Here is a 27,450-nt window from a genome sequence, read left to right as displayed (position 1 = left end):
AATAAATAAAGCAGGTGAGGCACAGTAGAATTGCTCACCATCAGCTGGCTGATGCTCAGCCACTCCCTAATCAAGGGCTGCCCCCTGCCCCTCTGCCCCAGTTTTACTGTTCAGCATCACTTTACATGGTATGGAATGGTCCCAGTTATATGGTCCCTTTGGCCAGTCGGGGTCAGCTGTCCTGGGTCTGTCCCCTCCCAGCTCCTACTGCATCCCCAGCCTCCCAGCTGGCAGGGCAGCACAAGAAGCTGAAAAGTCCTTGGCCCTGTGTAAGCACTGCTCAGCCCAACTAAAACATCGACATGTTATCAGCATTATTCTCACCCTCTATCCAAAATATGACACCGTACCAGCTACTAGAAAGAAAACTAACTCTATCCCAATCAAAACCAAGCACATATTGGTCTAGCAAACAGTCTCACTGCTTCTAATGCTAGGTAGACGGCAGTTCACAGACTTGAAGAGGTTTTGTCCCATCATTATTTTCAGAAATTTCATTTGCTTTCTGCTGGATCTTAAAGTAAGAACTACAGTCTTCTCATTTCTGGTCTTAGAGGCACATGAAAGTATTCCAAACCTCAAAAACAAAAGGAGAAAAAAGGAATATTTGGAATTCCAATTCAGACCAGAAAAGAATGAATGAAACACTCCTTTTTCCAATGTGAACAGCATGCAGCTAAATCTATCTAAATGCCCAAAGTCTGCAACCAAGTGTGAGCAACAACAGTATCTGAAGTGCGACATAGCATCCATCTGTATACATCAATGAAGTGATTCCAGTGATAATGAAATATTATTTCAAACATACATGAAATATGCTGATATACATGTAATTTACCTGCTCTGGTCCTGAATAAAATATCCAGGTCAAGGTGATCGCACAGTAAAGAGCTCCTTGCTGGCATCAGTAATCCTGTCAGATGGACAGCGTAAGTAACAATCAAGAAAAGAAAGTCAAATCTTCTATCAAATAATCAGATGGAAATATTACCTCTAAAAAAGGAAAATTATTTTCCTTATTTATCCTGACTGTTAAAAATGACAGCCACTACTTGACAAGAATGATGCAGACTTTCTTGAAAATAGATGTCCTTCCATCATCTGTTCCCCAAAACAAAACATTGGTACCATGATTTACATAAATATTGCCTAATTTAAGGAATTTTCACTATAAACTGTAATTATGATGATTGGTAATTATTCCCCATTTCAATGCTTCATTGCAGGGCTGACAGGAACAGGAGACCTTCACCTTCTTCTGATAATGGGAATAAATGTCACTGTCTTCTTGAAAGAATATACACCAGCTTCAACAGCAACATATGTATATATATATTTATAAAATTAAGGAAAAATAATGTTGCCAGATAAAATTCTGGCAGATGGAAACATGTACTAGTTTGTTAAGTTGTTGAGGATGTGTATTCTATAAAATAAGACACAAAGAGAAGTACAAATATAGTAGAACTAGAAAGTTCATGACACATTTTGTCCTGGTTTCAGTTAGGACAGAGGTAATTTTCCTCATAGCAGCTGGTAGGGTGCTATGTTTTGGATTAGGATGAGAAGAGCGCTGATAACATGCTGATGTTTTAATTGTTGCAGAGCAGTGCTTACACCAGGCCAAGGACTTTTCGGCTTCTCGCTCTGTCCTGCCAGCGAGCAGGCTGGGGGTGCAGCAGGAGCTGGGAGGGGACAGACCCAGGACAGCTGACCCAAACTGGCCAAAGGGGTATTCCATACCATCTGGGGTCATGCTAAACAATATATAGGGGTGGCTGGCCGGGGTGGGGGGCCGGCTGCTCGGGGATAGGCTGGGCATTGGTCAGCGGGTGGTGAGCAATTGCATTGTGCATCACTTGTTTCTTACACATTATTACTAGTAATACTATTATCATTATTATTATTGTTGTTATTATTATATTCGTGTCTTAATAAACTGTCTTTATCTCAACTCACAGGCTTCACTTTCCCGTTTCTCTCCCCCATCCCAGAGAGGGAGGGGGGAGGGTGAGCGAATGGCTGTGTGGTGTTTAGCTGCCAGCCGGGTTAAACCACAACACATTTTTAACAAAAATACCTTTCTATGGTAGTTATCCAAAACCAACAAACCATCAAGGAAAAAGTTATACAATTTTATACGAAGAGCAATTATGTGTCAAGCTCTGATCAATATTCTGAGTGAGCAAGCATGTGAAGAGAAAGATACTTGTTTGATACTTCCCAGTTAAATAAAAAAAATCATTACTGACAACGAAGGATATTAAATCCATGCCTCCTATCAAGCCATTAATATTTCATTCCATTATCAAAACTCCCACTATCTTCACTTATTAAAAGATATAATCAAAAGTGATCTAAAGTGAAAAAGTATACTAAACAAGGAAAGAATTCTATTACATACTGAGGTAAAAACATTGAGACACATTAATCATGAATTGCTTAATTCCAGTGCAATAAATGAAGAAATAAGAGCCTATTCTTTTCTCCATTGATTTGAAATGCATCCTCAAAAGATACAGAGAGAAACAACAAGAAGCTAAGCACAGATTTCAAAGAATGCAAATCCTTTCTTTGAAATGTGGCCCCATGATGTGAAAGCCCCACAAGGGGGCTTTCACTAAGAGTGTCACATCCCTAGTATTACATAACCAAAGGCACTGCCATAGCAAAATATCTGCAGGAGGTCTCAATAAGTGGCCACATCACTAGACAGTTCTTTGTTGCCATAACCCCAGGCTAAATTCCCAGGCAAGCACATGGAGCAGAAGCTAGGAGCAGAGAAGACCACACACACACTACTTGCTGATGAGCAAATTAGCTGCACGCTTTAATTCACGTCTCAGTATGCCACCAAAGCCAGCCTACTTCAGGATGCAAATGTTAACAAAATAACAGTGAGATCAATACAGAACAAAAGTAAGAAGGAAGTACAGTCATTTGAATGGATAAAATGTAAATACCTTTACAAAAATGGTTAAGTGTAAAAACAATCATACAACAATTCAAAGGGAAAAAAAAAAGGCAAATTCCAACACAGAACTTTGGCTAAGCTGCAAACAAAGCACAATGAAACAGCAAACTCCAGGGAAAATTGAGCTCAAATCACTGGGTTGGTCAAAGGATCTTTCATTTCTCCAGCTGGGCTCCTTCATGCCCCTTCCATTTATCCAAAATACCCTGCAATGTAAAGAGAAAAAGTGGAAAAGGAATGAACACCAAGGCTGGCACACAGCCATGTTTCTTGAGAGCAGCAGATAGCAAAGTTGCCTAGCATTCCCATTGCTTCAATTTGATTCCCCGGACCCCTTGGAACAGGAGCAGCCCCACGACAGACACAAACTGGTAGAGGGTTAAGTGAAGGCCCCTAAAGCTGACCCTCCCTTCTTGTCCACAATTCTACAGAGCACTGTGCCCTCCACACAGAGCACTTACATTCACATCGGGGGTAGTTAATGACTCCGTCCTTGCACTGTGCCTCAAAATCCTCTGGGTTTGAGACTTCCCGGTAGGAAAAAGGGCATGTAAACGAAATAGTCTCCTTAGAGCGATATGTGTTAGATCTTCTCCTTGACTGTCTTAGTTTAATATTGTTCCTCTTCATTTCTGTCTCACTCAATCTACAGTTCCCTTGGGAAGAAAAAAAAAAAAAAAAGAGAGAGAGAGAGAGAAAGAAACAATAGAATAAGAAAAGAAAAGACACACTTGCTATGGGCTTTCCTCTCAGCTTCTGCAGTAAAACTGCAAAACGGCAGCGGCTAAGCAGTGACAGAGTGGAGGTGACTTACTTCCTGGCTTGCACCATGGGTATTCTAATGTCCCGTCCATACACTGCACTCTGAATGGGGAAGATGCTGGGTCCTGCACATATCCTATTTTACAATCAAATTCAATAAAATCTCCTGATGTCGAGTACAGCTTTCTTTCTCCTCTCCATCTCAGCTCAATATTGTTTCTGTCCATATCTTCTTCAGAGGCCGTACAAGCCGCTTGGAAAAGGCAAGAGAAGAATGTCATCAGCTCATAGAGAGGCAACACATACATTTTTCCCCCCAGAGCCTACAGATGTACTTCACATCACAAACCTCTTCCAGCAATGTGCTCTCACACTCTGAGTTTTCCAACAGGAAAGACATTCTCAACAAAAGAAAAGGGAAAAAAGATGATGGTCTAAAACAGTGAGACCTAAATGCCACCTACTAGCTTGAGGGCAATCTTCACTGACGGTCTACTGCATGGAGGGAGAGAGAACTCACCTTTGCACTGGGGCAGCTCTGTCCAGGTCCCATTCTGACATGTTACGGTGGAAGCCCCCGTCATCAGAAAACCTTGCCAGCACTGATAGTGAGCTGTCTCCCCAGGCAAATACCTTGGCTTTTTAACACCTTGAACTTTTCCACCAGCAATTTCTGGAGGAGGTTCACACGTCACATCTGAAAAGAGACATTTCTGCACTCAATTTGTACGCCCTCACGTGTTCTCCTATACAAACTACAGTTAAGAGAATCATCTTGTTACTGCCCAGATGATGTTCTTAAGCGCAAGAGACAATATTGCCTTACCAACATGACTTGATTATTTTCCCCTCCTCTTTTTTCCTTGGCCATGAGTGTTTCTAAACACTGTGAACCCCAGGAATGTGAATTAACATGACAATGGCAGCAGAACACCTTCCACATTCTCAGGAGATGACAGGGACAGTCAGAGCTTCTAGAAAAAGCCAACATTTCTGTAGCTACACCGTTTGCCACAAAAAGGCCTCCTTGCAAGGCCATGGCCCTCTGCTGAGAACCCGAGCGCTTCTGAAAATCACAGATGTAGCAGCCAAGCTGGCTCTCTGCTGAACCATAGAGCTCCGAAGAGGTTATCAGTTTGCACTGCTGGGTTGTTATCCACAGTTCTACAGAGCACTGTACCTTCGACACAGAGCACTTACATTCACATCTGGGATAGTTAATAACTCCGTCCTGGCACTGTGCATTAAAATCCTCTGGGTTTGAAACTTCCCGGTAGGAAATCTTGCATGTAAACAAAATATACTCCTCAGAGCGATACGTGTAAGATCTTCTCCTTGACTGTCTTAGTTTAATATTGTTCCTCTCCATAGCCATCTCAAGCACTGTACAGTCCTCTGGGGAAGATAAAAAATAAATAAATAAAAAGGAAAATATTGCATCCAGTTCTGGGCGCCAGTTCAAGAAGGACAAGGAACTGCTTGAGAGAGTCCAGAGCAGAGCCACAAGGATGATTAAGGGAGTGCAGCATCTTCCTTACAAGGAAAGACAGAGGGAGCTGGGTCTCTTTAGCTTGGAGAAGAGGAGACTGAGGGGTGTCCTTATTAATGTCTATAAATATATAAAGGGCGAGCGTCAGGAGGATTGAGCCAGACTCTTCTCAGTGACACCCAATGACAGGAAAAGGGGCAATGGGTGCAAGCCAGAACATAGGAGGTTCCGCTTAAATATGAGACAAAAAGTTTTTACAGTGTGGCTGACAGAACACTGGAACAGGCTGACTGGGGGGTTGTGGAGTCTACATCTCTGGAGACTTTCAAAACCTGCCTGGATGCGTTCTTGTGTGACCCTATTTAGGTGTACCTGCTCCAGCAGGGGATTGGGCTACATAATCATTCAAGAGCCCTTTCAATCCCTAATGCCGGGACAAAGCCCTGCCTACACAGGCAGGCTTGGGAGAGCCTGCAAGGAAATGGTTTCCTGCTCTTCAGCCCTGCCACAGTCAGGGAAATGGCACCTTCCAATTTCAGGGAAGCCACTTGCAGGGAACTTACCAGCCCTTCCGTCCTGCCTGGAAGCGGCCGGGCAGGCCCAGCACCAGTAACCCTCATGAGCCCCAGGGAGCCCGTTCCCCAGGAGCCTTTCCAGCTCACGTACGCCAGTCGGCGGCTTCTTGGGGGCACCTCCCCTCATAGCCTGCAGCTTTGCAGGGTGCTCTCACACCTTGGTGCTCCGCTATTTCTTCCCCAGGTACACTTGCTATGGGCTTTCCTCTCAGCTTCTGCACTAAAACTGCAAAAAGGCAGCGGTCAAGCAGTGACAGAGTGGAGGTGACTTACTTCCTGGCTTGCACCGTGGGTATCCTAATGTCCCGTCCATACACTGCACTCTGAATGGGGAAGATGCTGGGTCCTGCACATATCCTATTTTACAATCAAATTCAACAAAATCGCCCGATTTTAAATATATCTTTCTTTCTCCAGTCCATTTCAGCTCAATGTTGTTTCTGTCCATATCTTCTTCAGATGTTGTACAAGCCGCTTGGAAAAGGCAAGAGAAGAATGTCATCAGTTCATGCAGATACATCATGTGTCCAACAAAGCAAAAGGGAAAAAAACCATGATGGCTGAGTTGCCACACACCGCTGCGGAGAGGCCTTTGCCCTCTGACAGTCTCACAGGACAAGGGGGAAGCACAGCCTGGGGTGGGGGCACTCAGCAGGCAGCAATGAACTTCCCTGTGTCTTTTTTGGGCTCTCTCCTTGCCCTCGTCCCAGCACTTCTCAAATTCGTTTCCTCTTGGCCCTGGATTTCCTTGCACTCACACCAACCCACCCTCCCTCCTCACAGCCTGCGGACCGTAGCAGCGTCCCCAGCTCAGGAGCACGCCACACCGGTGGAGCGGCCCCAAAGAAGCGGCTCAGCCAAACTCCCCTCCTCCTGGCTCTGTTGGTGACTGGGGGCAGGGAGGGACAGCAGGCAGCAGAGGCGGCTACACGAGCTGACCTCCAGAGGAAATTCCTTCTGCACAGGAGAAGCACCAGCTGCTGTTCTGCCCTGTCAGCGTCGCAGCCCCAGCACAAGTGCTGCTTCACAAGTGAAGCGCCCGCAGGGCCTGAGAAAAAGACAACGAGCAGCTCACACAGCTCTTGGCCACGCAGCACGAGCTTCCACCTACCCAAGCACACTGGGGGATTTGTCCACTGCCCGTCAGTACAAGTGATTTGCTCAGGTCCTTTCAGGATGTAGAAACTTGCACACTTGTATTTCAGAGTTGCACCTTGGGGGTATTGTTTCAACTGGAAGGAAAGGATGTCTCCATTTTCAATATCTGGAGGTGGGCCACATTTTCTACCTTCCCCTGGAAGAACATTAAACATTAAAAAGAAAGCTATCAGAGTTTAGCTGCAACAGAGGCCTAGCCACAAATTCTTCAGAAGACCATGTAGGCAGTACTTCGAGAGACTTGGAGGAAAGCAGAGAGAAAACTGTCACCTTGACACCAAATGCGTGGCAAATGGACAAGAGCAAGTTTCTCATTCCTCTGCTGCCAGGACTCAAAACTACCAGTTAATTCATTTGTCCTTGCTGGAGTGTTTGCATCTTTCTGCAGGACTTGCACTGGGCCTACGTAACGGCGTAGTGTATTTGGCACAGCTCTTTCTGCAGAAGAGCCTGACTCCCCCCCGCTCCCTGTGCTGCCTGAACACGGACAAGAGTGGATCAGTTTGCAAAGCAGAAAAAATGACACTGGGCTGCACCATTTCAGTTCCTAGTGAGATAGCTTTTTGTCTCTGTGGACCACTTACAGCCACTGGGGAGTCTACGCAAGCCACCACGAATGCATTATGCCTGATTTCTTACTTTTGAAAGTCGGGCCCTGCAGCTTCTTGGATTTTTATACCTGTTGAAGCAACACCCTGCTGTGAAGCCTGGCCTTCTAATGGGCGTTGCTTTGAGAAGATCCTGCACTGGGTCATCGGCATCAGTAATGCTGCTGTTTGCACTTGGCATTATGCTCAGCAACAATATGGACCCCGGTCTTAATTCATCTGGTTCTTCTGCACCCCGTTCAGCTGCCAGCTGGGCAGTGTCCCAGTCAAATGACACTGCATTGGTTCATGTGCTGAAACCTCGCATATGCCTCATGAAATCAAATGAGATTATTCAATGTGCTCGTGAAATCCTGGGCACCAACATGGTACCAGGTGTTAGCTCACCCATCAGCTACGACCCGCAGGTAATGTAACAGTGGAGTCAATTACATGGCATTCACAAAGGCAATGCACCACTTGCATTTTCTGGATGTCAGCTGGCAGGAGAGCTGTGAGCTCTGTTCTCCAGCACACGCAGCACGATTTCTCACTCTCTTGACATTAGGCATTCTCAGAAAGCAGATTTGCAGAAGTGAAAGGTTGGAGTCTCAAAATCAGACCTGGCCAGCAGTTGCTCTCAGCCTCAGGGTGCTTTTCCAGATGTGGCACTCCTTGAGTGAAGCCATCCAGGTTACTCACCTGGTAGACTTCCATTAAACACATCCTGCCACCACAAATGGAGAGATACCAGGGAAAATCCCTTTTTCCTGAGTCTGACAGATACTGTTGCACTTGCTCACAGTCCTGAGACTGAAATTTGGAGACCTAAATGCCACTGAGCTAGTTGAGGGCAATCTTCACTGACAGTCTACTGCATGGAGGGAGAACTCACCTTTGCACTGGGGCAGCTCTGTCCAGGTCCCATTCTGACATGTTACGGTGGAAGCCCCCGTCATCAGAAAACCTTGCCAGCACTGATAGTGAGCTGTCTCCCCAGGCAAATACCTTGGCTTTTTAACACCTTGAACTTTTCCACCAGCAATTTCTGGAGGAGGTTCACACGTCACATCTGAAAAGAGACATTTCTGCACTCAAGTTGTACGCCCTCACGTGTTCTCCTATACAAACTACAGTTAAGAGAATCATCTTGTTACTGCCCAGATGATGTTCTTAAGCGCAAGAGACAATATTGCCTTACCAACATGACTTGATTATTTTCCCCTCCTCTTTTTTCCTTGGCCATGAGTGTTTCTAAACACTGCGAACCCCAGGAATGTGAATTAACATGACAATGGCAGCAGAACACCTTCCACATTCTCAGGAGATGACAGGGACAGTCAGAGCTTCTAGAAAAAGCCAACATTTCTGTAGCTACACCGTTTGCCACAAAAAGCCTCCTTGCAAGGCCATGGCCCTCTGCTGAGAACCCGAGCGCTTCTGAAAATCACAGATGTAGCAGCCAAGCTGGATCTCTGCTGAACTGTAGAGCTCTGGAAGAAGTTATCAGCCTGCTGTGCTCATGGACAGGTAAGTAAAGTTGACTCCATGGAGGCGTATGAATGCCAAATTGCACTTGTTCAGCCTCCAGCCACAGATTTGGGCAGGGAATAGGAGGACAGCACAGCTCCTCTTCAGAGGAACATTCTTGTCATTGCAGACTCTAGCCGACCTGCATGTTTTAGTTCCTGAGGCTCTGCTGGGATCTCTGTCATAGTGGAGCCTCAGAGAAGAACACCTGTTTCTCTCCTCTAGTACTTCTGCCATTCTGATACTCTCTGACAGGGCTGAACACAACAGAGGAGCCCTTACACATCTTTCTACTGAAGGTCAGTAAAAGTAAAAAAACAGAGAAGAATAACAAGTCAGCACATTCTAGGCCTTTTTTCTTCAAGATATTTTTGCTGTTGATGAAAATATCCATAGTATTTCTAGAAGCATTAAGCTAAATTAAAGTTCTGTGCAAGGAAGCAGTAGTAGGTACAATGTTGCAGTACACAAAGAAAACAAAACTAAAAAAAGTAAAGTCTTTCTAGTATTTAGGTAATCCAAACTGTCCCCACACGAAGCTAACAGCCAGAATGAAAGCACAAATTCCTACCTCTGCAACTTGGCACTTTTGTCCAGTGTCCATCTGAACAAATGACATAATTTACACCCATAATTTGAGAATTGCTTACACATTCATAATGCACTTTGGCACCAGGCAGATACCTCTGCTGTTGAGTGCTGGTAATATGAGCATTGGGAATTTCAGGTGGGGCTCCACAGCTAACATCTGAAAAGAGAGGTGCGTTTAAGAATAGTAGGACAGTAGTATGGCTATCACAGAATAGCGCATTCACAAGCACCATTGTTCCTGATGAGGACAGACGATTTGTGTAAGGTAGGTCCTTTTCTACAAGTAGGAAAGGAAGTTACTATGGTTTTCATTCTGCAACGCTTCACCAGGCAATTATTTTTTTTGCCTAAAGTGACTTAAAAAGAGGAAAGGAGTTGCAGAGACCAGCCGAATGTGCAGACTGATGCCATACAGCATTGTGTGCCAAAGCGCTGGAGAACAAAGTGGTTTATTTACTATTTGAAGGTAACTTGCAGAGACTGAAATTTCTAGTGATACGAAATCAAGATATGTAACGCTACCAGCTATGTCACTCTTTGCAGCCAACACCCTTTTCTCCATAACCCTCTGACTGCTTGATCTAAGCAGTGAGCAAAGCTGTGGCTACCGGCTTCAGACCAGAAGGGGAAAAGATTTCTTTGCTGATCAGTCCTGCTTGTTGCTTCTCAGGGACCAGAAAAATAGGTGTTGTAGCAGTCTATTAAAAGCAACTCAATGATCAGCTCTACTGGTCTGACTCACTTGCATGTATGGGTTGGCGTTATATTAATTAGTGTTCCTGAAAGACTAAGAAGGGTCATAGACTACTTAGAAGTACAACCTATACCTTCACAAAATGGTGGTGTTGACCAATTTCCCCTTCTGCAAAAAATTTCAGGGGGACCAGTGACCTGAAATCCTTCATGACACTGGTAGCGAATTGTTTCACCAGGCTCATACTTCTCCTTGCTCCTGCCTTCAAATGCAGCATTGGCAACTGCTGGAATCCTTCCACATGGTATTTCTGAAAAGATATGCAAACTTGAAACTTTTGGTAATGTGATACACCTAGAATGAGTGGAATTTTCCCACCAAAAAGATGCCTTTTATATCATCAGCATATACTACTGTCCTAGGGAATTTAACCATGTAGCCACTAGATAAAATACATAGACCAAGTGAGATGAAAGGGTTATTTCTTTTGACATGCAGAAGACTACTGCAGGGTCCAAAAAAGTAAGACTCCAAGAAGAAGCATCCTAAAACAGATGGGTGAAAACGGGAGCACCTGCAGGACTCTTCCTGCTGTCCGTTTACCACAGACATTCAATGTAACTCAAAACAGGGTCACGGACTGCAGCAGGACAAGGGAGCTACCACTCAGGAGGAGTTAGGAAATCCAGAGCCCCCCTTCTAACCTTCCACCCTGTCTAGGCAAAGGATGCCTCAGCCAGAGGTGCAGGAGATGAAGAACAAAAAGCTGTCAGCCTTCCTTTCCACAGGCATAGCATGTCCTCCCAAGGGGTTCTGCTTGTGCAGAGGTGGCTCAACAAGGCTTTCCCCACAGGACTGTGCAAGACCGTGGCAGTTACAGACCTTGATTTTTTGTTCAAACCTTCCAACTTATCCACTGTTCTCAGAGGTTATGGAAAAGGACTTTCCCTGCAGGGTGCCTGTGTCTTTACTGTCATCACCCTTGTGATTTCTGCTGGCACCAGAGCCACAGCACTCATTCTGCAGGGTTCATGCATCTCACATGGGTCACAGCTACTACAGTTCTCCGTGGAGAAAACAATGAGGTGTGAACAGCAATGGCAGCAGAACAGCCTTTGGGGTAGTACATTCTGGCTCCCAGTTGCTGTTTTGTAATGGTACATGGTGCAAGAGAATGAGAAATGTCCACCGTTGCCAAGTCAAACAGCAAAAAAAGTTACCCTTACCCAAACACTGAGGTGGCCCAGGCATCCAGACTTTTCCATGGCATGTTATCCATTCTGATCCTGATAAAGCGTACCCAGGATTGCATGTGTATTGCACTCTGTCATTTTCCTCATATCCTGATTTAACGCCACTAACGATTTTGCCAAACTCAATGAGAGGTGGGTCTTCACACGCTGCTCCTGCAGAAGCTGTGCACAGGTTTCTGTTATTTGGCTGCACGTTGTTGTTTGTATCCTGATTTATTCCTACCACCAAGTTCTTCAAAATGAATGACAAGTGGGTGTTCGCATGCTGTTCCAGCAGAAAATATAGAAAAATTCTTTTCATTTGGTAGATACTGCAGAGTAATGAGATCTCCAAAGAATGGTGCTACACAGGAGTTGAATAATATGCAGATAACCTACATCCCTGCCTTTGGGAATAGACTGTACTAATAAATCTCTTTGCTCTAAGAAATTGTGTGCTTCTGTACTATTTTCACAGTCTCCACATAAGAGGCAGTTACTAAACTAAAAACACTTGAATTGAAAAGATGAATAAACTTCTGAATTTCTCAGAGAACGGCTCTTGTTTTCCGGTGTTATACTAAACTAGTGTTTTACACTTACAGCCATGATGCTCTATTTTCTTTAATTCTTTGATTAAATCAGTTTGTCTCAAATTACCAAAATTAGTTCCGTCACTTTGAAATGAAAGAACTTGGATCGTTCTTTCAAGGTATAAGGTATGTGCATGGAAAGCACTTCTAAGATGTGCCTGTGTGGAGGGAGAAGAGTATTGATATGCTGAATAGTATAAAATGGATCGATTATAGAGTTTAAAACCAGTCATTTTAGTAAAGGTACATATTCAGTGAAGACCTTCTTCAGGCTGCATTCGTCACAGAACTTACTGAAATGACAAAATACCCTAAGAGTTGTATAATATTTTAAAATCAAATCAGAATTCTGCATTTTAATAGCCTGTATTCAAAATGACAGCAGCTACATTGAAATACAAAGAAATTTATATGTATGTATGTTGAGGGAGTTATGTCCTGTAATAAGGCAGGTTCGTTATGTGAGGCATTAAGTTCAGGCACAAAGCAAAGAAGCGAACTCAGACAAAAAAAAAAAAAGCAAATATTCTCAAATACACCGTTCTAAAATATAATTCTCATTCAGAACTTCTGAAACAGGTTCTATTAAAAGTGGCAGATAATTTATTTTTCAGTTCCTTATTCTTGATTGTCACCGGTCACTACACATCAGTTAAAAGCATGGATTTCCATTTAATGACTTACCTTTATGTATAGCACAACACATCCACAGCAGAAACCCTGTGGTGAGGCTCAGCAGTGTCATTTCCAAGCTTTAGAAATTAAAGATGTCCTCTGCAGAAGACTTGCTGTTTTCTCTACTCCAAATTGCATATACTTGTATTCAACTCCCACCTTTCCGAGGGTTGCCCTTGCAAACTCCTCCCCTAATTTTCTTGCGACACAGTAGTCATGCCGCACTGATATAAAGCAAGCAATTGTTGCAAAAATTCTTCAGTAATTTTTCACAAAACCTTTCAGACTGAACTTGACACAGCACACTTATGAAACCCATCAGCAAAGACTCACGGTGTGTTTAGAAAAGACAATATAGCACACATCTCGTTTTTCCAGTGTCATAACATAAATTTTTTTTTACGGGCAAAAATTACCTTATATGTGGAGCCAAGAATTTATCAACAGCCTTATTGAAACCTTAACAGCCTAACGAAAACACTAACGCTTACTACGTTAATACTAGTCTAATACTTGTATTACTAGCCCAACACGACCCTAAGCACTGTTGTTTATGGAGTCCTGGCAGTTTCGCAATACCATAGAATGGTTCCGGTTGGAAGCGACCTTAAAGATCATCCAGTTCCAACCCCCTGCCATGGGCAGGGACACCTCCCAGCAGACCAGGTTGCTCAAAGCCCCATCCCAGCTGCCCTTGCAAAAGGCCATATGAAGCAAAGAACCCCACAAACAGTATACGACAAAGCTTTTCAGATATCACTGTGGGCCATCTCTCTGTCTCACTTCCTCACCTTCTAATCCTCCTGTGCTTCAGAAAGATCAGGCTCTCCACTCAGGAGCTTTTGTGTTTAGTATAGCACCAAAAGGCCCTGCTCCTCTGGTCCGCTTTAAACTGACACCATGGTCCCAGCCCAGGAGAACACGCCACTCCTGTCTGTGCTCTATTATCTGCCACCATTCCTGCCAGTGAATAGATCATTAACTTCAGGCATCATTTGTAACTCGGTTCCTGGAAAACACTGAATTATCTTCCTAAAACAGCAACTGTTGATCCTGCAGCCATTTCCAGTCAGCTCTAATATGCTTGCATAATTTTCATTAAAAGGCATGTAGGTAGGCTTATTTATACAAAGCAAGAAAAGCACAAGCGTTCTGCCTGTGCAAGATCATGCTTTCTTATTTTTGCCTGAGAAAATACAGGCAGATTTTAAAAGATCTGATCTCCACACCCAAGTAGAAGACGACTATTCCTAGAAAAGGATGTGTTTGATCACTTTGGCTTTGACCCAGTACAGGAGGATGCTCAGCAAGAGCAGCCTGCTGCACTGATGCCACGGGCTGAAGTCTACCTGAAAGTATGGCTCAGGTAAGAGAGAACATGGCTGTATTTACCCAGCTCTGAAAAGACGAACCTGCTACAAGCTGGGTAGCAAGGCTGCAGTGGACAAATTTGCTCTTTTGCCAGCTGCCAACTTCACAATTTCTGTAAAACACTGGGGTGGGGAGACCAGAGGGTTGTAGAGATTCTGGTGACAATCCTTATCTGGACTCACATACAGATAAAACCAAGTGGTTAGGGTCCATGTGATTAGAAAGGTCTCTAGCAGCTTATGCTGACAGCCTATAGTGGAAACAACAGGACAGAGGAAGAGGAACTCCATGTACAGATGTCCAACACTGTGGAGGAGTCTGAGCCCACTACGTGCGGGGGCAGCCAGAATCCAGCACCTGACCATGGGCTGGAGCGGCTGTTCTCCTGGGGCCAAGGTGTCGCTTTAACGTTGGATCAGTGGAGCGGGGTCTTAGATCTGTATGTGCTGTAGAACAGAAAGGTCACAGTAGAAATTACTATCCTCCTGTTCTGTCCAACCCACGGAAATTACTATCCTGTAATCATCCAAGGCCCATGAGAACTGACTGACTTTTAAAATCCAGCAATTCTGTATCATGACTTCAGAAAGCAAATCACCATCTATTCAAACATGGGAAATCGCTCCGAATGCTACTCTCAGTAAATATTCCAGAGAAAGACTTGAATCCTTTTCCCTCCTTTTCCATTAGGTCTGCTCTTTAAAAAGAAGGGTCTTCTTAGATTTCCCAAATATTCACGTGCTTCGTTCCGAGCTCCTCAAAGAAGGAGGCAAGAACTTAACCGGAATACAGAAATTACAGTCTATAAATACATCTGAATGGCTTTTTGCTGAAGTTGGCAGAAATCTTGCATAAACGCAAGGTTATTACGTAAGCAGAAAGGCTAACAAATACAAGACCAATCTTGAAAACATTTGCACATGCCAAACTCGATGAAGAAGCATTATCATATCATCTGCCTGCTCCCAAACTAGCACTTTTGCCATGAAACAACAGAACTGAGATATATGGCTATTCTGATGCTATTAGAAGGCTCTGCTATGTGAGGAAAAGCACTAACAGAAACACAAAATAGTTATTCTTATCATGCCTTTCACAAACAAACCAACCCCCCCTTTCTTTGCTGAATGTTTAGGATGACAAAGCTGGGAGGAGACCTTCCTTCTGTTTTTGGCTTCCTGTTGGGAAAGTACAGAGAAAGGGAGACAGACTCTTCTCAGACACACAGAGTGATAGGAGAACACTGTGCATTTCTGTGTTTATTTTACAAAATTGACGTGAGGCAAGCATTTTCTGTATTCCTGAATTTTCCTTGGATCTTCAGCCATGCAACATTCTCACAGGCCAGAGCCCCAAGAGTACAAGCGTGCAAGTTTCAAAGGAATCCTACAAAGTAGTTACAGCGGATCATTTGAATAGTTGAAATGTTCTCAAATAGCAAATAAAGCTGTTTGCTTGACTTTTTATTTAAGATTAATAATTAACTACTGAGCGGAACTCACATATTTCTGTATTTTAAATGTTTCCATCCCTTACACACATTCTCTTAAAATGCTTTCTCCCTTTCTTGTCCCTTGAGTCACGTTCTTTGGAGACTTCTTACCTAAGGAAGAAGACATGGGTGCTGTTGAGTTGTACAAGAGTAATGGGCTTCTCCTCTCTCACTGTTAAATTACAGTTTGAAGGGCACAAAATTATCTCTCAATTTAGGTATATTCTGGTGTCATAAATGCAATCATGTCAAAACCACCAAGATCCTTACAACACAGGACACTACTTGTTCAGCATGTTCTTGTAATGGTGCTTTGCTCAAGTTCTCCAGATTGTGATGCGTTCTCAAGTTTAGCATTATAAGCCTCAAAGAACTACTACTTCCTAAAATTTCCACACATGGTGTGTCAACATTGTATTGTTTTGCTGATTTCCCAGTCCTCGTGCCACATACCACTTCCCCCCCACCTTGGCTCAGGTTCAACTATGCCACTGAACACCCATTTCTGAAAGTCAACTGCAGTCATCTTGAAATATGAAACAGTATTAATGCACCTTTTAATACCAGATAAACAACATACCTTTCCTATGAACCTTCCTGAGGTTCACACTTATTTTCCTCTTTCGACACATCTTGGATACGCTAGCTGTCCTCTCTTACACTGCACTTGAAATAAAGTTGTACCAGATTCTTCTCCAAAATGGTTCTGTTTGCAGTAAAATCCAACATAATCCCCATGGTAAAAGTAAACCTGGTTCTCATAAAACCCTTCCAGCAACACGTTATTTTTCTCCATTTCATTTTTTGACAAAGTGCATGGCTCTGAAAAATAGAGACATAGTCAGTGTTAATAAATTGATTATTTTTGAAATCATGTCATTGTGACTGGAATTGACACTGAGAATGCAGGTTATTATTCCCCATTCTCTTTATGTATTGTACGTGACATCACTGTATTTTTGGACACTGCAGACATGTCAGACTTATCTAATACAATAGCCAAACTCTTACTCTTGCATCTGGTAAAGCTGTCATCTCTAAATAAAAAAAAAAAAAGAAGTTAAGATCTTAATGTTCCAGCTGACAATACTCAATTTACAAATGCAAAGCATCTCAATAGGAGAAATAAAAGCTTATGCATCTTCTCGTGCCTACCTATACAAACTGGTGGTGAAGTCCACTGGCCTGCAGAACAGTAGATTCTCTCAGATCCTTGCAAGAAATGATAGTCATAGCAACTATACTGAACTGAAGAACCACTCTCATACTGGGTCAGGGGTGGGAGAGTAAGAGCTCCATTTGCAATAGAAGGTGGAGAGTCACATTTTTCCATAGGAGCTGGAATAACATCAAAAATCTTTGTGAAACATTCAACATAAGAAACTTACCAATCAGCAGCTTTAAACTGCCAACACTAGATAACTATCAGCTCTCAGCGTACGCTCATTACTGCTGCATTATGTCTCAAATCAGAGGGCAACCTCCCGTCTAATTCTAACCACAAGAAACCCCTTGTGCGCATTTCATTGTTTACAGCTGTCTTTCTACAGAGCTTTGAGTTCCCTGTGCTTGGAGAACAGCTCCTTCCTCCCTTCTACGGCCTTCCCATCCAAGGAAGTTGTATTGGTTTTGCTATGCTCAGATATACTTATCAACGTACCTGTATTGTTTAGGGATATCTGTGCGTACCTGTATTGTCGGATACTAAACTTTTATTGTTATTGAGAATACATTCTAGGCCTCCACTGCTGGAGCAAATGTTTCTAAATAGTCTGACACCGATGAACTCAAAAGGACGAGCGAAAAAATATTGCTTTACCTTTAACGACACATTTTGGGTATTTCAGTCTCCCATGGTTACACTGCGTCCTCCCAGGAGATGGAAGGGTAGTCTGGGGAAAATCATATCCCTCTTTACATTCAAACTCTATGAGGTCACCATGTAGGAACATCAGTTCTTCCTGTCTCCATTTTAACTCTATGTTGTTACTGTTTATAGCAGTTACATTAAGAATGCATGGATCTGGGAAATAAAAGCATAGTTCAATAAAAGCAATCAAGTTTGGTCAATGCTCCCAGATACATGATCTGATTTTTCTGGACGGTCCTTTGGGGACCCAGGAGTTGGACTTGATGATCCTTGTGGGTCCCCTCCAACTCGGATATTCTGTGATTTTATGAAGTGATTTCTTAACTGCCTTTTGCAGGAATTGAGAAAGAGATATCTAAACCAGTAATTATAAAGTGTTTTGGAATCTTGCAAGAAATAGAACTAAAAACACATTTAAAAAGAAAGCCAAAGCAAAGAAATAGGCTGAAGTAACAGAAAGAACATTCAAAAATAATAAGCTCAGAAAACACACTTCAGATACAATCGGGTTTCTACAAATATTTGCAAACATACAGCAGCCTGGGTATACCACTGAAGAAGAGCAAAACTTGTTTACTGTAACTTGAAAAGTTTATGAAATATTTCTGGAATATTAATCCATCCAAACCAACCTGTCACACTTGGCAAGCCCTTCTGGGACAGTAGGAGCTAATACACAGGAAATTTAAGCTATTAACCTAAAGAAGTGTTTTCACAATTCTTTGTTTGCCTTTTTTTTCTTTTCCCCTGTGTTTCGTCACCGTATAAATTATTTAGAAATCTTCCCTTTTTTTTTTTTTTTTCCTCCAGGATTTTGTGGTTTTCTTTAGGCTTTTTCAGGCTCTTCAAGGTCAGTATCGTTTTGGTTGCTTTCTGACAGACTTCTTAGTGCCAGGATCAAATTGGGTAACCTAGCTTTCTGTCCGACAATTAACCTCTAACTTTTGGATCCACTGCTCCACTTTAATAAAACCTGACAAAGGGGCAGTTGAAAAAATAAATTTCTGCAAGTCTCAAGAGAATCAGTGCTTGACAGTGGCCCCTATTAATGATTTTCTGAAGGAAAGGCAAGGAGAAATTACCTATCGCACATTCTAACAACAGCACTGTAACAAAATATTGGCATGGATATTTCCCCAAACTACCTACAGTACAGGCTATTTCCAAACTGATTGGGTGGGGACTGAAAAGAAATCTCAGAAGACACGGATAGGATAATGCAGTTAACGGGATGCTTAGAACATACACAATATTCATAGCTGATGAGTTTTCATTATTTCACAGAATTTGTTAAATATGATCATTGAGATCCAAGAACGCTGACCTGGGCCTTTCAATCCTGAGTAAGTATGTTTTATTCACTTAGAAATAAATAATTTAAACAGAATCAGTTATTTATTTGCATTTTCACTGTAGATTAAAAACTTAAAGTGAATACATTCAGCAAAGGATGCCGGGCAAGTGGATGTGTGGTGTAGGAATCACTTCATTACAGGAAGGAAGGAAGGATAAACAAAGAACTCTTGTAAGTCGTCAGAAGTAGTATTCCTGCCTACATTTGTAAACTCCTAGTGGGAGTTCTATATGTTGTTTCGAGCAGCATACATAAGAGCAACATGGAAAAATCAGGAAGTCCAGAATTAAGTGGTGGATACAAGGACACAACAAAAACAAAGGCTGGAAGTTTAAAAATGAAAGTCCAAGTCACGTTCCTTGCTAACCCTAACCAAAAAACTATCTAGGCAATGACTGCAGTCATTTCTTCTACACATCTTTCGAAAGACAGGAAGAAATCCACTGAATGGGGGACGTGGGAGATAAAGAAATTGGAAAACCTTCCAAAATAATGGGGCTAGCTAAGTTCTAGAACTCTTCACTCAGGAAAACAGAGGAACTAAGAACAGGCCAGAAGACACTTAGCAGCGGTGGGCTAGGTGTAGTTGATAATGGTTCAGCCTCATGTTTCTGAAATCTGTTAGCTCAAATGAAAGAGAAAAGGGAGTCATTAAAAGATTATCTAGAGGTCCTTTCCAGCTTTTCCTTTCTACATTACATGTCACTTTTTGGTTTTCCTTACAAACCTTACCCAAGCAAGTCGGTTGTTCTGTCCAGTTTCCTTGTTTGCAGTAAACAGTGCTAGGTCCATCCAAAAAATGGTAAAGCTGGCAACCATATTCTACTGAAGAACCATTTCTGTAGCTAGCCAATAGAGGGCTAAGAAGAACACCGTTTTTAATCACTGGTGGAGGGGTACAGCTCTGCTGTATTTCTAATACAAGGAAGGGAGAGATGCAATTAGATCTTTAAAATAATATCAACACTGTTGAAAGCATCAGCATAGCAACAGACTTTGGTCTAAAATTTTCATACCAAAAAAGTGTATGTAAGTGAACTTCTTTTTAGAAGTTTCAGTTTCAGATACTCTAGATTTAGCTTACTGATTTTCAGACTATTTCTGTTCCTTCTACACTCCTCACCTATGTCCAGTCTCGACTCCTGCTGGTTTACAGTCAATACGGATTGGTTGCTTTTCTGTGCTGAGATTGTCTTTATTTGTTGCTTGAAATGTTAAACCCATATGGAGTTCAGAATAAACCTCAGTGAATTATCAAACAAAGGATCAAAATACTCTTGAATCTGCATGTTCAGAGATTATCAACAGAAGGGGTACGAAATGACTGAAGGTAAACACTAAAACGTGAAATAAAATTACATGTACAGGACGGACTTATAAGTGTAGTTTACAGTCACAGAAGACAACAATCGTTCACTCAGCTACTGCTATATGAAGCATGTGCAATAGACTCAGCTACTCATATATGAAGCTTATGCAATAGACTTTGGTCAAAAAAAATCAAAAAAAAAAGTGTATATAAGTGTATGTATTTCTATTCCCTCTACACTCCTCACCTATGTCTACTCTTGATACCTCCTCCCACCAATTATCACAGAGGCTCAAGCCGTGCACAAGAATAAGGGCCTATGATCCACAGACTTCCCTGAGTTGTTTAAAGGAGACCACTCACCTTCATATCATGATGAGGCTGTCAGGACACTCATCTCTGCCATGACCCCAGACTGAATTCCAGGCAAGCACATGGAGCAGAAGCTAGGAGCAGAGAAGACCACACACACACTACTTGCTGATGAGCAAATTAGCTGCACGCTTTAATTCACGTCTCAGTATGCCACCAAAGCCAGCCTACTTCAGGATGCAAATGTTAACAAAATAACAGTGAGATCAATACAGAACAAAAGTAAGAAGGAAGTACAGTCATTTGAATGGATAAAATGCAAATACCTTTACAAAAATGGTTAAGTGTAAAAACAATCATACAACAATTCAAAGGGAAAAAAAAAAAGGCAAATTCCAACACAGAACATTGGCTAAGCTGCAAACAAAGCACAATGAAACAGCAAACTCCAGGGAAAATTGAGCTCAAATCACTGGGTTGGTCAAAGGATCTTTCATTTCTCCAGCTGGGCTCCTTCATGCCCCTTCCATTTATCCAAAATACCCTGCAATGTAAAGAGAAAAAGTGGAAAAGGAATGAACACCAAGGCTGGCACACAGCCATGTTTCTTGAGAGCAGCAGATAGCAAAGTTGCCTAGCATTCCCATTGCTTCAATTTGATTCCCCGGACCCCTTGGAACAGGAGCAGCCCCACGACAGACACAAACTGGTAGAGGGTTAAGTGAAGGCCCCTAAAGCTGACCCTCCCTTCTTGTCCACAATTCTACAGAGCACTGTGCCCTCCACACAGAGCACTTACATTCACATCGGGGGTAGTTAATGACTCCGTCCTTGCACTGTGCCTCAAAATCCTCTGGGTTTGAGACTTCCCGGTAGGAAAAAGGGCATGTAAACGAAATAGTCTCCTTAGAGCGATATGTGTTAGATCTTCTCCTTGACTGTCTTAGTATAATATTGTTCCTCTTCATTTCTGTCTCACTCAATCTACAGTTCCCTAGGGAAGAAAAAAAAAATAAGAGAAAAAATAGAAGAAGAAAAGAACAGCCACCGCCACAAGAGAAAGTACTCTCATAATTTGCCTGTAGACCTCGTATTGTCAACTGATCCTCTGACGCTGTTGGTACCAGCTGAGTGACTGAAACTACTTATTCTCCTGTGCTGCATCCCCGCCGCATCTGTCCCCTCCTGTATCAATGCACAGTGCCGATGATGAAAGGCAAAAGCCCATTTCCTACCCTTCAGCAATGTCGCAGTAATCGGGGCTTGGGGAAATTGTAGGAGGAGGCAAGCACAGGTTTCCTGCTGCAGAAGCCATGAAGGCCTGCAATGGGCATTGACCCCCTGCCTCCACACACACCAGAGCACAGCACAACCAGAGAGGAGCTGGGAAGGCCACAGGTGCAAAGGGGGCGCAGCTGTGGCTGCAAGAGGGAAGCAGGAGAGAAGCTTGCTGGGCCAAAGCCCTGCCTACACAGGCAGGCTTGGGAGAGCCTGCAAGGAAATGGTTTCCTGCTCTTCAGCCCTGCCACAGTCAGGGAAATGGCACCTTCCAATTGCAGGGAAGCCACTTGCAGGGAACTTACCAGCCCTTCTGTCCTGCCTGGAAGCGGCCGGGCAGGCCCAGCACCAGTAACCCTCATGAGCCCCAGGGAGCCCGTTCCCCAGGAGCCTTTCCAGCTCACGTACGCCAGTCGGCGGCTTCTTGGGGGCACCTCCCCTCATAGCCTGCAGCTTTGCAGGGTGCTCTCACACCTTGGTGCTCCGCTATTACTTCCCCAGGTACACTTGCTATGGGCTTTCCTCTCAGCTTCTGCACTAAAACTGCAAAAAGGCAGCGGTCAAGCAGTGACAGAGTGGAGGTGACTTACTTTCTTGCTTGCACCGTGGGTATTCTAATGTCCCGTCCATACACTGCACTCTGAATGGGGAAGATGCTGGGTCCTGCACATATCCTATTTTACAATCAAATTCAATAAAATCTCCTGATGTCGAGTACAGCTTTCTCCCTCCTCTCCATCTCAGCTCAATATTGTTTCTGTCCATATCTTCTTCAGAGACAGTACAAGCCGCTTGGAAAAGGCAAGAGAAGGATGTGATCAGTTCACACAGATGCACAACATATACATTTCAAACCACACACCCCCACACCCTCCCAAGGCCTACAGATGTTCTTCACATCACAAACCTCTTCCAGCAATGTGCATTCACCCTCTGAGTTTTCCAACAGGAAAGACATTCTCAACAAAAGAAAAGGGAAAAAAGATGACGGCTGAGATGCGGGCTGCACACCGCTGCGGAGAGGCCTTTGCCCTCTGACAGTCTCACAGGACAAGGGGGAAGCACAGCCTGGGGTGGGGGCACTCAGCAGGCAGCAATGAACTTCCCTGTGTCTTTTTTGGGCTCTCTCCTTGCCCTCGTCCCAGCACTTCTCAAATTCGTTTCCTCGTGGCCCTGGATTTCCTTGCACTCACACCAACCCACCCTCCCTCCTCACAGCCTGCGGACCGTAGCAGCGTCCCCAGCTCAGGAGCACGCCACACCGGTGGAGCGGCCCCAAAGAAGCGGCTCAGCCAAACTCCCCTCCTCCTGGCTCTGTTGGTGACTGGGGGCAGGGAGGGACAGCAGGCAGCAGAGGCGGCTACACGAGCTGACCTCCAGAGGAAATTCCTTCTGCACAGGAGAAGCACCAGCTGCTGTTCTGCCCTGTCAGCGTCGCAGCCCCAGCACAAGTGCTGCTTCACAAGTGAAGCGCCCGCAGGGCCTGAGAAAAAGACAACGAGCAGCTCACACAGCTCTTGGCCACGCAGCACGAGCTTCCACCTACCCAAGCACACTGGGGGATTTGTCCACTGCCCGTCAGTACAAGTGATTTGCTCAGGTCCTTTCAGGATGTGGAAACTTGCACACTTGTATTTCACAGTTTCACCTTGGTCATATTCTGGCAATGGGAAGGAAAGGATGTCTCCGTTTTCAATATCTGGAGGTGGGCCACATTTTCTAACCTTCCCTGGAAGAAAATTACCCATTAGAAAGAAAGCTATCAGAGTTTATCTGCAATAGAGGTCTAGCCACAAATTCTTCAGAACAGCACCTAGGCAGTACTTCAAGAGACTTGGAGGAAAGCAGAGAGAAAACTGTCACCTTGATAAGCTGCATTTGTTCATGTGCTGAAACCTCGCATATGCCTCATGAAATCAAATGAGATTATTCAATGTGCTCGTGAAATCCTGGGCACCAACATGGTACCAGGTGTTAGCTCACCCATCAGCTACGACCCGCAGGTAATGTAACAGTGGAGTCAATTACATGGCATTCACAAAGGCAATGCACCACTTGCATTTTCTGGATGTCAGCTGGCAGGAGAGCTGTGAGCTCTGTTCTCCAGCACAGGCAGCACAATTTCTCACTCTCTTCACATTAGGCATTCTCAGAAAGCAGATTTGCAGAAGTGAAAGGTTGGAGTCTCAAAATCAGACCTGGCCAGCAGTTGCTCTCAGCCTCAGGGTGCTTTTCCAGATGTGGCACCCCTTGAGTGAAGCCATCCAGGTTACTCATCTGGTAGACTTCCATTAAACACATCCTGCCACCACAAATGGAGAGATACCAGGGAAAATCCCTTTTTCCTGAGTCTGACAGATACTGTTGCACTTGCTCACAGTCCTGAGACTGAAATTTGGAGACCTAAATGCCACTGAGCTAGTTCAGGGCAATCTTCACTGACAGTCTACCGCATGGAGGGAGAGAGAACTCACCTTTGCACTGGGGCAGCTCTGTCCAGGTCCCATTCTGACATGTTACGGTGGAAGCCCCCGTCATCAGAAAACCTTGCCAGCACTGATAGTGAGCTGTCTCCCCAGGCAAATACCTTGGCTTTTTAACGCCTTGAACTTTTCCACCAGCAATTTCTGGAGGAGGTTCACACGTCACATCTGAAAAGAGACATTTCTGCACTCAAGTTGTACGCCCTCACGTGTTCTTCTACACAAACTACAGTTAAGAGAATCATCTTGTTACTGCCCAGATGATGTTCTTAAGCGCAAGAGACAATATTGCCTTACCAACATGACTTGATTATTTTCCCCTCCTCTTTTTTCCTTGGCCATGAGTGTTTCTAAACACTGTGAACCCCAGGAATGTGAATTAACATGACAATGGCAGCAGAACACCTTCCACATTCTCAGGAGATGACAGGGACAGTCAGAGCTTCTAGAAAAAGCCAACATTTCTGTAGCTACACCGTTTGCCACAAAAAGCCTCCTTACAAGGCAATGGCCCTCTACTGAGAACCTGAGCGCTTCTGAAAATCACAGACTTAGCAGCCAAGCTGGATCTCTGCTGAACCACAGAGCTCCAAAGAGGTTATCAGTTTGCACTGTTGGGTTGTTATCCACAGTTCTACAGAGCACGGTACCTTCGACACAGAGCACTTACATTCACATCTGGGATAGTTAATCACTCCGTCCTGGCACTGTACATTAAAATCCTCTGGGTTTGAAACTTCCCGGTAGGAAATCTTGCATGTAAACAAAATATACTCCTCAGAGCGATACGTGTAAGATCTTCTCCTTGACTGTCTTAGTTTAATATTGTTCCTCTCCATAGCCATCTCAAGCACTGTACAGTCCTCTGGGGAAGATAAATAAATAAATAAATAAATAAATAAATAGGTAAAAGGAAAAAAAGAAAAGAAAAGAAAAGAAAAGCCACAACCACAACAAAAGGTACTTCCGTAATTTGCATGTAGACCTCGTATTGTCAACTGATCCTCTGACGCTGTTGGTACCAGCTGAGTGACTGAAACTACTTATTCTCCTGTGCTGCATCCCCGCCGCATCTGTCCCCTCCTGTATCAATGCACAGTGCCGATGATGAAAGGCAAAAGCCCATTTCCTACCCTTCAGCAATGTCGCAGTTATCGGGGCTTGGGGAAATTGTAGGAGGAGGCAAGCACAGGTTTCCTGCTGCAGAAGCCATGAAGGCCTGCAATGGGCATTGACCCCCTGCCTCCACACACACCAGAGCACAGCACAACCAGAGAGGAGCTGGGAAGGCCACAGGTGCAAAGGGGGCGCAGCTGTGGCTGCAAGAGGGAAGCAGGAGAGAAGCTTGCTGGGACAAAGCCCTGCCTACACAGGCAGGCTTGGGAGAGCCTGCAAGGAAATGGTTTCCTGCTCTTCAGCCCTGCCACAGTCAGGGAAATGGCACCTTCCAATTGCAGGGAAGCCACTTGCAGGGAACTTACCAGCCCTTCTGTCCTGCCTGGAAGCGGCCGGGCAGGCCCAGCACCAGTAACCCTCATGAGCCCCAGGGAGCCCGTTCCCCAGGAGCCTTTCCAGCTCACGTACGCCAGTCGGCGGCTTCTTGGGGGCACCTCCCCTCATAGCCTGCAGCTTTGCAGGGTGCTCTCACACCTTGGTGCTCCGCTATTACTTCCCCAGGTACACTTGCTATGGGCTTTCCTCTCAGCTTCTGCACTAAAACTGCAAAAAGGCAGCGGTCAAGCAGTGACAGAGTGGAGGTGACTTACTTTCTTGCTTGCACCGTGGGTATTCTAATGTCCCGTCCATACACTGCACTCTGAATGGGGAAGATGCTGGGTCCTGCACATATCCTATTTTACAGTCAAATTCAATAAAATCTCCTGATGTCGAGTACAGCTTTCTTCCTCCTCTCCATCTCAGCTCAATATTGTTTCTGTCCATATCTTCTTCAGAGACAGTACAAGCCGCTTGGAAAAGGCAAGAGAAGGATGTGATCAGTTCACACAGATGCACAACATATACATTTCAAACCACACAACCCCACACCCTCCCAAGGCCTACAGATGTTCTTCACATCACAAACCTCTTCCAGCAATGTGCTTTCACCCTCTGAGTTTTCCAACAGGAAAGACATTCTCAACAAAAGAAAAGGGAAAAAAGATGACGGCTGAGATGCGGGCTGCACACCGCTGCGGAGAGGCCTTTGCCCTCTGACAGTCTCACAGGACAAGGGGGAAGCACAGCCTGGGGTGGGGGCACTCAGCAGGCAGCAATGAACTTCTCTGTGTCTTTTTTGGGCTCTCTCCTTGCCCTCGTCCCAGCACTTCTCAAATTCATTTCCTCGTGGCCCTGGATTTCCTTGCACTCACACCAACCCACCCTCCCTCCTCACAGCCTGCGGACCATAGCAGCGTCCCCAGCTCAGGAGCACGCCACACCGGTGGAGCGGCCCCAAAGAAGCGGCTCAGCCAAACTCCCCTCCTCCTGGCTCTGTTGGTGACTGGGGGCAGGGAGGGACAGCAGGCAGCAGAGGCGGCTACACGAGCTGACCTCCAGAGGAAATTCCTTCTGCACAGGAGAAGCACCAGCTGCTGTTCTGCCCTGTCAGCGTCGCAGCCCCAGCACAAGTGCTGCTTCACAAGTGAAGCGCCCGCAGGGCCTGAGAAAAAGACAACGAGCAGCTCACACAGCTCTTGGCCACGCAGCACGAGCTTCCACCTACCCAAGCACACTGGGGGATTTGTCCACTGCCCGTCAGTACAAGTGATTTGCTCACGTCCTTTCAGGATGTAGAATCTTGCACACTTGTATTTCAGAGTTGCACCTTGGGGGTATTGTTTCAACTGGAAGGAAAGGATGTCTCCATTTTCAATATCTGGAGGTGGGCCACATTTTCTACCTTCCCCTGGAAGGACATTACCCGTTAAAAAGAAAGCTATCAGAGTTTAGCTGCAACAGAGGCCTAGCCACAAATTCTTCAGAAGACCATGTAGGCAGTACTTCGAGAGACTTGGAGGAAAGCAGAGAGAAAACTGTCACCTTGACACCAAATGCGTGGCAAATGGACAAGAGCAGGTTTCTCATTCCTCTGCTGCCAGGACTCAAAACTACCAGTTAATTC

The 27,450-nt window shown here is 44.5% G+C and overlaps 2 protein-coding genes across 11 annotated transcripts in view; both read right to left on the bottom strand.

Moving 5' to 3' along the window:
• Positions 1-2,802: 2,802 nt before the first annotated feature.
• The window catches only part of LOC310903658 (complement factor H-related protein 5-like), a 30,265-nt gene continuing 5,617 nt past the window's right edge, over positions 2,803-27,450 (bottom strand). For 3 of the 5 annotated variants that reach the window (XM_083847291.1, XM_083847293.1, XM_083847295.1), the window contains 11 exons: positions 27,052-27,234; positions 26,096-26,296; positions 25,000-25,194; positions 24,321-24,497; positions 23,393-23,575; positions 22,437-22,637; positions 4,937-5,131; positions 4,257-4,433; positions 3,789-3,989; positions 3,436-3,630; positions 2,803-3,180 (listed from right to left, as the gene is read on the bottom strand). In XM_083847291.1, the coding sequence (XP_083703417.1) occupies positions 3,167-3,180; positions 3,436-3,630; positions 3,789-3,989; positions 4,257-4,433; positions 4,937-5,131; positions 22,437-22,637; positions 23,393-23,575; positions 24,321-24,497; positions 25,000-25,194; positions 26,096-26,296; positions 27,052-27,234 (1,922 nt within the window). In that variant the 3' untranslated portion in view covers positions 2,803-3,166. Of the gene's footprint in view, positions 3,181-3,435; positions 3,631-3,788; positions 3,990-4,256; positions 4,434-4,936; positions 5,132-6,073; positions 6,275-6,911; positions 7,095-8,440; positions 8,618-22,436; positions 22,638-23,392; positions 23,576-24,320; positions 24,498-24,999; positions 25,195-26,095; positions 26,297-27,051; positions 27,235-27,450 lie in introns of all 5 variants that reach the window. The other 2 variants (XM_083847292.1, XM_083847294.1) reach the window with 2 other exon arrangements.
• Positions 15,479-21,092, bottom strand: CFHR2 (complement factor H related 2). Of its 6 annotated transcripts, none has more exons than XR_014587667.1 (7): positions 20,620-21,092; positions 19,680-19,862; positions 17,543-17,746; positions 16,879-17,061; positions 16,304-16,545; positions 15,734-15,834; positions 15,479-15,617 (listed from the first exon to the last, which is right to left on the bottom strand). XR_014587667.1 is itself a non-coding variant. In XM_083847312.1 (6 exons), the coding sequence occupies exons 3-5, from the start codon at positions 17,673-17,675 to the stop codon at positions 16,334-16,336; spliced, it is 528 nt and encodes a 175-aa protein (XP_083703438.1). In that variant the 5' UTR covers positions 17,676-17,746; positions 19,680-19,862; positions 20,620-21,092; the 3' UTR covers positions 15,479-15,834; positions 16,304-16,333. The 6 variants fall into 6 exon arrangements, 4 of the variants coding, with proteins under 4 accessions (XP_083703438.1, XP_083703435.1, XP_083703437.1 ...); XR_014587668.1 differs by having other exon boundaries at positions 17,543-17,615; XM_083847312.1 differs by having other exon boundaries at positions 15,479-15,834.

Source organism: Anser anser, assembly GCF_964211835.1.
Source record: "Anser anser genome assembly, chromosome: 8".
Classification (NCBI taxonomy): Eukaryota; Metazoa; Chordata; class Aves; order Anseriformes; family Anatidae; genus Anser; species Anser anser.
Note: the sequence above shows the minus strand (reverse complement) of the source record. Positions and strands in the feature narration are given on the sequence as shown.

Coding starts and splice junctions, on each gene's coding strand:
- CFHR2 (XM_083847309.1), bottom strand. CDS start 19,766: ATGGTTGCCAGCTTTACCATTTTTTGGATGGACCTAGCACTGTTTACT. Junction 17,616..19,679: donor AGAACAACCGACTTGCTTGG/GTAAGGTTTGTA, acceptor GATTTTCCCCAG/ACTACCCTTCCATCTCCTGG. Junction 16,546..16,878: donor TTCACCACCAGTTTGTATAG/GTAGGCACGAGA, acceptor TCTATTTTTCAG/AGCCATGCACTTTGTCAAAA.